The sequence below is a fragment of the Theropithecus gelada genome, chromosome 2 (assembly GCF_003255815.1).
Source record: "Theropithecus gelada isolate Dixy chromosome 2, Tgel_1.0, whole genome shotgun sequence".
Classification (NCBI taxonomy): domain Eukaryota; kingdom Metazoa; phylum Chordata; class Mammalia; order Primates; family Cercopithecidae; genus Theropithecus; species Theropithecus gelada.
This window is the reverse complement of record NC_037669.1, coordinates 109,657,726-109,670,025: the sequence shown is the minus strand read 5'-3', so window position 1 is coordinate 109,670,025 and position 12,300 is coordinate 109,657,726. Positions and strand designations below refer to the sequence as shown.

The 12,300-nt window shown below is 35.0% G+C and overlaps 1 protein-coding gene across 11 annotated transcripts in view; it reads left to right on the top strand.

Annotated features, from left to right (window-relative positions):
* The window catches only part of FXR1 (FMR1 autosomal homolog 1), a 71,949-nt gene that overhangs the window by 44,182 nt on the left and 15,467 nt on the right, over positions 1-12,300 (top strand). For 7 of the 11 annotated variants that reach the window (XM_025376561.1, XM_025376559.1, XM_025376557.1 and 4 more), the window contains 4 exons: positions 122-231; positions 6,614-6,700; positions 8,028-8,085; positions 8,173-8,235. In XM_025376561.1, coding sequence (XP_025232346.1) covers positions 122-231; positions 6,614-6,700; positions 8,028-8,085; positions 8,173-8,235 — 318 coding nt within the window. Of the gene's footprint in view, positions 1-121; positions 232-6,613; positions 6,701-8,027; positions 8,236-12,300 lie in introns of all 11 variants that reach the window. The other 4 variants (XM_025376555.1, XM_025376556.1, XM_025376551.1 and 1 more) reach the window with 1 other exon arrangement.

The window sequence follows — 12,300 nt, the reverse complement described above, 5'->3', positions numbered from 1 at the left end:
ATGGGAGCGTCACTTGATGGTTGTAATTTAGTAGCAAGTTACAAATAATTTGGGGCTGACACTGAAAGAATAGCAGAATTGATTTTTAGCTTACCATTATATTTGTTTTCTCTTACTAAAGGAAAAGTAATTGGAAAAAATGGCAAAGTTATTCAAGAAATAGTGGACAAATCTGGTGTGGTTCGAGTAAGAATTGAAGGGGATAATGAAAATAAATTACCCAGAGAAGACGTAAGTATTTAAAATGTAATTTTTTCCCTCTTTAAAATGTCCTTTTTTTGGCCAACTTAATAGTTGTAAACATTTTGTCTGTTTTATCTGATACAGAGGGTTTTTCTTTCCTTTTTAAAAATTATGTTTTTATAACAATATTTCATACACTTAAAGTCATTTTCTACTGTGTGGGCCTTGTTCTTAGTTGTTTTGATAGTACTTCAGTAAAAAAAGTCAGTTTTGATATAAAGATTTCTATTTGATAATCTTAACAGTTATTTTTCATACGTAGAGTGTAAAGCTGTAGAACTTGATACTCCCAAAGAGTTTTTTTTTAAAAAATTTCAATAGTTTTTGGGGTACAGGTGGTTTTTGGTTACATGGTGAAGGTTCTTCAGTGGCGATTTCTGAGATTTTAGTGCACCTATCACCTGAGCAGTGTACACTGTATCCAATATGTAGTCTTTTATCCCTCATCCCCCTCACGAACTTCCTCCCCGCTAAGTCCCCAGAGTCCATTATAGCACTCTTTTGCCTTTGCATCCTCGTAGCTAAGCTCCCACTTAGAAGTGAGAACATACGATATTTGGTTTTCCATTCCTGCGTTACTTCACTTAGAATAATGGCCTCCATCCAAGTTGCTGCAAAAGACGTTATTTCGTTCCTTTTTATGGCTGAATAATATTCCATGGTGTATATATACCACAGTTTTTTTGTATCCACTCATTGGTTGATGGGCACTTAGGTTGGTTCCATATTTTTGCCATTGTAAACTGTGCTGACAAAGGAATTGTTGATTGTACTCTCCTTAACTATTTTATACAATCTGAAAGTATTGACTATTTCTTAATTGAAATCATTTTATGCTTTTACATTGCTGTAGAATCTGAAAGTATTCATCATTTCTTTTTTCTTTTTCTTTTTTTTTTTTTTCTTTTGTGGAAACAGAGTCTCACTCTGTCACCAGGCTGGAGTGCAGTGGCACATTCTTGGCTCACTGCAACCTCTGCCTCTCTGGTTCAATCGATTCTCCTGCTCCAGCTTCCTGAGTAGCTGAGACTACAGGTGTGCACCACCACCCCCAGTTAATTTTTGCACTTTTAGTAGAGATGGGGTTTCACCAGGTTGGCCAGGATGATCTCAATCTTTTGACCTTGTGATCCGCCTGCCTCCGCCTCCCAAAGTGCTGGGATTACGGGCATGAGCCACCGTGCCCGGCCTTGACCATTTCTTAATTGAAATCCCATTATGCTTTTACGTTGCTATAGAATCTGAAAGTATTGACTATTTCTTAATTGAAATCCCCTTATGCTTTTATGTTGCTATTTTGGTCGTAGCTTTCTAAAATTTTTTGTCTTCTTTCTTCCCACATGTTGATATTTTGTCCCTAATTTTGTTCTTTGCTCCTTTTACATCATTTTAAGGATCTCACATTGATGGCTTTAGGGATCAACTCTATATACTTAAGCTTTGTGTTCCTGAATGTAAGACAAGGATTTTTACAAAATCATCTCTCAGAAAGCAGTACACTCACAACTTCTTGAGCTTTGCACAATAGAGTATTGTATGGGGAGTTTGTTAACCTGTTGGATAGAGGATCAGTCTTTTAAAAAAGAGAGAAAACTATATATTTAGCCCAGCCAAGTATTTAGTGTTGTAAAGATGTCAAAGATAGCCACTTCCTTTATTCCTTTTAATTAGAATGTGGAGGTGAATATACTAAGAATGAATGAGGAAAACAAATATTTAGGTATCATACAGATGAATACTTGTCTCTTGGAATGCTATTTTCAGTGATTTCATTCTACACTGCTTTAAAAAGTGCAAATCTTGCATAACTTATTCTTCATAAGTACTCCTGCCCCATTTTGCATTATTTTAAGATGGCTTAGATAAGGATTAAAACTGATGGTCTTATGCCATTATTATTGTCATCGTTTTAGTTAATGCTTAGTATAACTAACGGTAAGATGAATGGTGAACCATTTGGCATACAACCAGTGCCTAACAATTGGTCTGAAAAATCATAGTATTTATTGGCCAGGGCCATTAAATTGGTCAACTATGAATTTCTAAGCTGGATATTAATGTCTTCTCTTAGCTTGTTTTATTCCCAGTTGCTTTTCGGTATTTACTGTTTTGTAGTAAGTGTACTCTTCTTGGTTTCCTTCATAAGTAAGAATTTACTGTACTTTCTTGTGTTTGTAGTTTTAGCCATTGTTACTGTCATTTCTATGCCAGGGTTAAGAGACGTAAATGCTTACAGAGGCCAAGCAGTTATGTGATTAGGCAAGTTGGAATGTATAAGATAGGGATGGAAAGGACAGTGCCTTTCTTAATGGGGAATGCATGCCTTATTTGTTGCTACAATGGTATTTTTTGAGAAGCAGGAAACCTATAATATACAGAATTTTTCAGTTTTCAAAATACTGCATGCTAAAATAAATCTGAAGGTTGGTATTGGCTTATTGGGAGCCACCATGTCACAATTTAAGTTGGAGACTCAGTCTATAACTTGTTTACTCTAAAGACTTTGGTGATCTCTCCCTAGCCTGAGATGACCTTTCCTGCATGTATACTATAGCAATTATTGTCTTTATGATTGGGTTTTTAATGATAGTCTTTCAGTCTTACTTATGTTTTGTTTTCTGGTATATGTCTCCAAACCAGTTATGAACTCCTTGAAATCAGGAAATCAAACCTGAACTTCCATATTCTCCAATCTCCCCTATGACTATGAATTGAATAGAATGGGCACTTGATAAATATTTTAAGACATTTAAACTTAAAAAAATTAAGTTTCAGTTTTTAATTATTAAAGTTTACGTAAAGGTTAGAATAATACAAATGGGTATAATATCAGAAATAAATGTGTATCTGTGCCTTGTACATGTCTCTCCTTTCCTCTCCATGCCTACTAGGCTTTAACCTGTTTAAACTACCTTTGTATGCTTTTATTTTGCATTAAAAACAATGCTGCAGTCAACATCCCCTGTGACTCTTTGCCAACTATAACTGGAGAGGAAATTCCTCAAAGTGGATGTGATAGATCAAAGGTTTTATAGTATTTAAATTTTTAGAGCTTGATAATTACTTTCTCACACATCACCACCACCAGTGTAGGAAATAGGTCTGTTTTCCACATATTTGCCAATACTAGGTTTTATTAAATTTTAGTTAATACCGTTACAGTAAGCGTACACTTTATCTTTCTATATGTTTAAAAGACATTTTTTTTATTTTTCTGTAACCACCTTTTTGTCCTTTATGTATTTTTTGTCTTTAGTATCAGTGGGTGATAAGACCATTGCTTGTTTCTTTTGACTTGATTTCTTTTTATCCTGAGCAGGCATTTTAAAATTTTTATATTGTTGGATTTTTTAGGCTTTTGCTTTATGACTGGATTTTCTGTCATGCTTGGCAAGGTCTTTCCTGTTCCTAGATCAGAGATCTTAATCTCCACTTGTTTTTGTTGTTGATGGTTTTTAGTGCATAAACTTTTTGCTCCAGTTTGTTGTAAGGTGTCAGGAACAGGGATTCAGATTTTTCTTAATGCTAAGTGATTATCTCAGTGTCACCTATTACATATAAATAATCAGTTTTTAGTATTAAAAAAAATTTTAAGTTTCTCCAAAATAACTTAGAAAAATGAACTAATATTCATTAGTAATCATTTACTCTTTAAAGTTTACCATTCCTTTTCTTTGGTGGTAACTAAAGGTGATAACATTTCCCATTCAAGGTCAAGGCATTGTGTTTTCTCTTACTCCCTGAAGGTCATCTGTCTGGAATGACTTTATGTATTTGGCAAAATTTTATTTATTTTTAACATTTGTTTTACATAACAATATTCTTTCTTATTCCCTTAACTTTTCACACCTGGAGTGGCATAATTCACTTTCTCCTTAAAATTCCTGTTTTTTGGTCATATCATTAATGCTGTACAATGAGTTTTTTATGAGAATTTTTTTTTTCCTGAGATTTTTGATTATCTTTAGAACAGAAACTTTATTCTTACACCTTAGCAGAAGATCCTGGCAGTTAACAAATAGATGTTATTTGGAATTAGGTAACTAGATGAAATTGACTGGCTCAATTGCTAATTTTATGACTTGAGCAAGTTATTTTGTTAACCGTAAAACTGGGATACTATTTCTTAGTTAATTTTTAAAAGCATGAAATAAAATACATGAAATGCATAATACAGACCTGAAAACAGGCTATATGTTTAAGATTTTTTTTAGGTCCTTGCCATCCCACCTCCTTTTTTATTCACTTTGAATGCCCTTTTATCTGCTTGTGAACTCCTGAGTTCAGTGTTAAGACTTCCCTACTCCCTAATCTTAAATTAGTTTCCCTTGTTTCACACTTTCATAGTTGAAATGACTTCTTCACAGCCACTGGGAACCTCTGTGCTGTATCCCTAGCACTTGCCTTGTTGCCTAAGTTTTAAATCAACTGTATCTAAAAATCATTACTCTTAAAAATTACTTTGAAAATAATTGAGTCATATATAGAACTAAAATGTTTTAAGCCATGCCTAGTTTCATATTTAGAACCAAAAATCCCTAAGCCATTCTGTTTAAGTAACTGTTAGAAACTATTCTGTAAAATGAAGAAAATGAGAGACATGGAAACTGATTGGGAGAGTTAAGCTTTACTCTCATTTTTCTCAGCCATTAAGAAGCTGGAAGTATGTTTCTTTTTTTTTTTTTTTTTTTTTTTTTGAGACGGAGTCTCGCTGTGCTCCCAGGCTGGAGTGCAGTGGCGTGATCTCGGCTCACTGCAAGCTCCGCCTCCCGGGTTCACGCCATTCTCCCGCCTCAGTCTCCCAAGTAGCTGAGACTACAGGCGCCCGCTACCACGCCCGGCTAGTTTTTTGTATTTTTAGTAGAGACGGGGTTTCACCATGTTAGCCAGGATAGTCTCGATCTCCTGACCTCGTGATCCACCCGCCTCGGCCTCCCAAAGTGCTGGGATTACAGGCTTGAGCCACCGCGCCCGGCCGTATGTTTCTTTAAAGAAGAAAAATTCACAGTGTGCCATCTTATTTCTCTTTTCTGCCACTTTTTAAAAACCTTCTTATTCAGAAATTCAGCAAAGTAAACCAAGTGTGACCTAATACTTTGATTTACCTCTACATATCTTAATAATTCCTTTAATTTTACATTGTGTAAATATTTATGCTCTGGAGGTGATATTTCTTTTAGTGGTCAGGAAGTACCTCTTGTAGTACACAGACACTTAAGATTTTGTTACCTGAGCACATACTGTAGGGATAAGTGGGCTAATGTGCTTTATTATGCTTTAAAGCTATACCTACTGAGATGATATATCTAGCCTGTAAGTTTATAGCCAGTTTGAAGGAAAATTGTTTATTTTTGTTTTTGGAGACAGAGTCTTGCTCTGTTGTCCAGGCTGGAGGGCAGTGGCACAGTCTTGGCTCACGACAATCTCTGTCTCCCAGGCTCAAGCTATCTTCCTACCTCAGCCTCCCAAGTAGCTGGGACTACAGGCATGTGCTGCCGTGCCAGCTGATTTTTGTATATTTTGTGGAGATGTGGTTTGTCCATGTTGTCCAGGCTGGTCTCGAACTCATGAGCTCAAGTGATCCACCTGCCTCAGCCTCCCAAAGTGCTAGGATTATAGGTGTGAGTCACCATGACCTGCCAGAAAATCATTTTAACTTTAAAAGTTGATTTATATACTTGGAAAATTAAATTGGTTATAAATCAGAAAATTTGGTATAAACTGATTTTTAAAAATGATTTTTAAAGTGTTTAGCACACAGAACACAATTTACAACAGTAAATTGGGGTGCAAATCTGACAAGTGGTCGAAAATCTGAGTATTTCAACTTATGGATTTTAGCATTTTTTCCCCCTTAAATCTTGAAGTTTAGTACATGTAAATTGCTGCATGTTTCAGAAGAGTTTTCCTAATTGTATATTGGAGCTGGGTACAGTGGCTCACGCCTGTAACCCCTTTGGGAAGTTAGTAATCCCAGCACTTTGGGAAGCCAAGGCAGGAGGATCACCTGAGACAAGGAGTTGGGCAGCAGAGCAAGATCCTGTCTCTACAAAAAATAAAAAATAATGACTGGTTGTGGTGACACGCATCTGTAGTCTCAGCTGCTCTGGAGGCTGAGACAGGAGAATCACTTGAGCCCAGGAGTTTGATGCTGCAGTGAGCTGTGATTGCACCACTGCACTGTAGCCTGGGCAACAGAGCAAGATGTCATCTCAAAAAAAATAAGGTAGGGGGTGTGTGTGTGTGTGTGTTTGTGTGTGTGTGTCTGTGTCTGCCTGCCTGCCTGCCTGTCAATTTCATGTCACTTTCAGACTAGAACTTTGTTAAAATATTAAACACTGAAGACTTTTTTTTTTTTTTTTTTAAACAGGGTATGGTTCCATTTGTATTTGTTGGCACTAAAGAAAGCATTGGAAATGTGCAAGTTCTTTTAGAGTATCATATTGCTTATCTAAAGGTTTGTATATGGTTCATACTATATTCTGATATCGTTGCTGCATGTACTACATAAATGTACATTTGCTACAAATTTTAAATGTCCTCACATTAAACATTTTATATTTGAAGTAAACTTCAAATCTTTAAATATTTTTGTTAATTCAGCTTCAGGTTTGCCATTTTTCTACATAAGAATTTAAAAAGTCTTGTGTCATCTTAAAGTGATTGGCGTTGTGTGCGTAGTTTCTCTTCTCTCTGAGTTTTTATATTTCTTTCTTGTTTAAGAAATGATTACTTTCCTTTGTCTTCATGCAATTTGACTCTCAGATCACTTATCTATCTGCATGTTCATACTGCAGCCATTTAGTTTTTACTTTTGTACTTTACATACAAATAGGGTACAGAACCAGGAGTGACATTGGGATTCCTTGGTAACTTTGGCATTATGCAAATCATCTGCATCATCTCCATAGACATTATTTGATAATTTGTAACCATTGTTAACAAAATAGTCTATATGAGTTGATACATAAAGAGCAAGGGTTTTTAGAAAAATATGACCCATAAATTATTAAACATTTTAATTTTATTTTCTGCTCTTTCCCTTTTATTCCTGCTGTTTCTCTTTTTAAAGTATAATAATATCCTCACCTGTTCTCTGCCTCTAGTATGTTTTCCTCCCAGTCTATTGTATCATTGCTGCTGTTACTATTTTGAGATCACTCCGATAATGTCATTTCTTTTCTTTTGAAATTCATCTTTATATGAAAAGTCACAATTAAAACTGGCATTTTGAAGCCAGTGCTTTATCTTTCAGTACTCATCTTTTAACCAAGAGTTTTCTCTAGACATCTAACCTTTGCATCTTGTAATGACCTCAATTTCTGAATGACCAAGTCTAGCAGCCCTTCTAGGTCACAACTCATGTGTGTCTACTTTGATAGGAAAGTAGCTTGTTAATAGTACCTTTCATAGATGCTGCCTGTATCTCATTCAGCAGTTCTAACTCCTTGAGGGCAGCATCTGGTAATATTGTATAATTGTTAGCTATTTAATAAATAACTTATTTTAAAGCTGTTAAACATCCCCTTGATCGGGGAGAGTCCATGTCCTCTTTTATATTGTATGCCTATAGCAGCATGTTCGGTACACTCTAGGCCGTTCAGTAAATGTTGAACTGAAACAGCAAATGACCTCATCAATTCTGTTGACTAGGAACACAATGCTCTTTACCATCTACTTCCCTAAGGTCACAGTTTTGGTAAGGAGTACAGCTCTAGCTCTAGGCTTTAGGAAGACAAAAAGTTATATATAAGAAGACTTACTCGTTTTTGTTTTGATTGTAGGAAGTAGAACAGCTAAGAATGGAACGCCTACAGATTGATGAACAGCTACGACAGATTGGTATGGGTTTCAGACCTTCTTCCACCAGAGGGCCTGAAAAAGAGAAAGGATATGCCACTGATGAAAGTACCGTCTCTTCTGTACAAGGTTCTAGGTCTTATAGTGGAAGAGGCAGAGGTCGTCGGGGCCCTAATTACACCTCCGGTTATGGTAAAAAAACTTTTTTTTTTTGTAGTAGTAATAATAGTAGTTTAGGTGCTCTAACACATTTTCTTATAATTAGTTCATTATCTTGGCTTTGAGGGTAGAAGGTAGTTTTGAAGGTTTGGTACATGTCTTAATAGTAGTGATGGTATACGTTAAAATGACAGTAAAATATATAAAATTTCCAAGCAGTTATGTAACGAAGCAAAGCATGTTTTTAAGTTGGTAGTTCATTGTCATGTTCATTATATTTACAAAGAATACATATGTAACTTGTTTTTCAAATACTTTGCTAGTACAGTTTTATACATTTCCCAGTAAATACCTAGTAATGGTGGTGATACTTTTAGGAATCATCTTTTGTCTACCCTCTTCAAGTAAAAAATGAAAAGTATGCGAATCACTGCCAAGATTGCATATAGCAAGTCTTTACTAGCTTTTAAAAAATATTTTATTTACTCATTTGGCATATTTGAATATATTAACATCTCACATCTGGAATTACTTTGTTTAACAACATTTCACTAAAATGAAGGCTCTGAAAGCCAGAATCTAATTTAACACTTCATAAATGAACATTTTCTAAAATATATTTCACTGTGAGGATTGGGTATAACCCAGGTAGGAAGGGGACAGTAGAGTGATGATAGTCAACAATTCTCTAATCCTAAATTCTCCCTTATTCTTCTTCAGCTTTGGAGTTGTTCCATTTTTCTACATTTGGACTTGGATCTTAGCAGTGACCTGATTTGTTTTTTTCCTTCGCCCGTTTTCTTTCTCTTTTCCTGTTCTTTTCTTCACTCCTATACTTACTCTCTTTTGAGGAAATACAAAACATTTTCCAAAATGTAAGGCATTTAAGGAATATAGAAATAAATGCAAATTTCCTGCTTAATTGAAGGATCATGTAATGCTGACAAAGTTATATTAAACCTGAACTACCTTCAATTTGTTGTAGAGTTGTAAGTTTGTGTCCCTTCCCTTTAATATCATATCTTTATGTTCTCATTTTCTTACATATATATTTTTATTTAATGCAGTATTGAAACCTAAATAGCAAAATTCTAATGAAGAAGTATTCAGCATATAAATGGATGAAAATTGCAAACTGTTATTATATTTCTGAAAATGTTTAATGCAAAAGACAGTTAACCAGTAATCACATAGAAATTAAATATATTCTCATTGATTTTTGAACCATACATTATTAGCATAGATAATCAGACTTATTGGATGAAGAGTATGATGAATTCATTGAATAATTTTATTAGCTTTTGTGGGAAGTCTGCTTATTGAGAGCTTACTCTGGCAAAATGCTTTTGTTGAGAGTAGATAATTTATGTGAGAGGTAGAGAAACATCATCTGGATTCAAGAAAGCTGTGCAAATTGTTCAGTAGATGGCACTCTTAGCTCTGAATCTTAGCGGAATTAATAACATTTTATTTCTTGAAATAGTTATCAAATCTGAGTGGGCTTGGAAAAGCACGAAAAACCATTTGAATTTGGTTGTAGATGTTCATGTATACTTTATATGAGCGGGACTTTTAGTTGATTTTTTATATATATATATATATAAAGTATGAGTTTTATCAGTTTAATAGGAACTATAAGAAACATTTCCCAGTGTAACATCTCCGAAGTTGGTATGTGCGTTAAATTGGACATCTTACAACTTTAACAACATTTTCTTTTTTAATGACACATAAAATAATATCTTAAAATTGATGGCCTCTTGGAGTTGATAAAACGTGATTAGTTTTAGCTATTAAGCTTAGCACAACCATTGAAAATGATATAAACCATCTTCATAAGGTGATTTTAGAAGTTTGAGGGGGAAAATATGATTTTAAAATTGGTTAAAAACATGATGTCATTATGTTTCGTTACTTTTTTTTTTTTTTTTGAGACAGAGTTTCACTCTTGTTGCCCAGGCTGGAGTGCAGTGGTGCGATCTTGGCTCACTGCGACCTCTGCCTCCTGGGTTCAAGTGATTCTCCTGCTTCAGTCTCCTGAGTAGCTGGGATTACAGGCATGCACCACCACGCCCAGCTAATTTTGTATTTTTAGTAGAGACAGGGTTTCTCCATGTTGGTCAGGCTGGTCTCAATCTCCCGACCTCAGGTGATCCGCCCACCGTGCCTCCCAAAGTGCTGGGATTACAGGCGTGAGCCACCTTGCCTAGCCTGGTGTCGTTACTTTTAAAGCTTGTTTAAAAAGACTTTGAATCCCCAACTTGTATTTTACAAAATTAAGGGGTTGGAATAAATGGTTTCCCTGATTATTCATTAGAGTATTTGTTTTCAATTGCAGTAATAAATTATCACAAACTTAGAGGCTTGAACCACAGAAAGTTACTACCTTATAGTTCTGTTGGTCAGAAGGCTGACATGGGTCTCACTGGGCTAAAATCTTGTCAGCTGGGCTATGTTTCTTTCTGGAAGGTCTGGTGGGATTCCCCTTTCGGTAGTTGAGAAAGTTTCTCTACTTTTAAAGACCCAGTGAGATTAGTTTGGACCCACCTGGATTATCCAGGATAGTCTCTCTATCTCAGGGTCCTTAGCCTTAGTCACATTTGCAGGGTCCTTTTTGCTATCACAGAAACATTTCATATGGGTTATTAAGAATTATTTAATATGAATAATGTTGAGCGCTAGCCAATTCATTAAAATTTTGGGGGTTATGGCCTCAATATCTGTTTTACCTACTGAAATCTATGATTTAGACATTCCCTCTAAGTATCTTGAATACTATATGTAGGTTAAATTTAAGGAAGACTTTACTTGCTGTGACACGGGGTTAGATAAATACTAGTCTGGATTTCTAAGGATACTTCAATAGGAACTTTTGAGAGAGTCTTCAAAATGAAGTATTCTTTATTTGCCCTGAATTTTGGCAATGGTTTCAGATAGGGTATATGTGTGTAAGAAGTTCTTAAACGTTCTGAAAGGTTTTTTTTTTTTTCACTATTCAAGGAGAGATAAATTGCCTTCATTGCAACTTTTATGACATCATGTTTAATAAAGTGCTTTTTGTCATTTGGTGAAATAAATGTTAGGGGAGATTAATTCCCTTCCCCGAGATTCTAATCCCAACAAAGAATTGAAAGTGAATAATAGAAATTTGATGTATTCTTTGAAAAAACACATATCCAACTAATTACCAAATTGTTTTTATAATTGACTAGTTAAATCTATTGTTAACAACGTGGAGAAAAGGTAGGCATCCTAGAGTTACCTTTAAAGGAGAAAGGAAGTGAGTAGGCACCTTCATGTATAAAACTTCATATACATATATACGTATACCTTCATGTATAAAACTTTACATTTTATTCCCTGCACCTTAATACTTAAAACTTTTTATGTCTGAAGAGCTCATTTTTCCTCATATGATTGCAGAGTTTAAATATAGGGAACTTCAAGGTATTTCATGACATCACTCTTATCTGAGAATTTAGCAAATGAACTTCAAAATAATGTAGCAAATTATTTGGTTGAGAAATTGTTATACACTCTGCTAGGCATTTGAGGACATTTAAGATGGAGTTCCACCCTTTATCATAGACCAATTTTGAAGTAATTCCAAAGGAGGAAAAATAACACGGCATAGTCTATGATAAATATGGGGCGATTTTAGGATAACAAAAAATGGGGAGATGCCTGTTTTAGTTGCAGTGGTCTGGAGTTAGAAATTGAACTAGGCTCTGAAGGAGATATATTTGGTCATATAAGAGGGAAAGAGGAAGTGGCATCCCAGAACTAACAAGTAGAAATGAATATGATAGTGATTGAGTCATACATATCTGACACTTTAGTTACAGTAATTATTAAATAATGATACTGTAGGCTTCTGATGATATCTTTGTAGTGTTTAAATAAATTTTTGAAAGGTCACCATTACAATAGTTGCAGTGTTAGAAATGGTCTGTAAACTTTTAAAGGCATGCTGAGCATTTGTCTCACTGGTCATGGCTTTAGTTCTGTTGTCAGGAGAGAGACCTTCTGTTTCAGAGAAACCTTAAATTCTGTTTAGTTGTTGCACATATTAGGTTGGTGCAAAAGTAATTGCGGTTT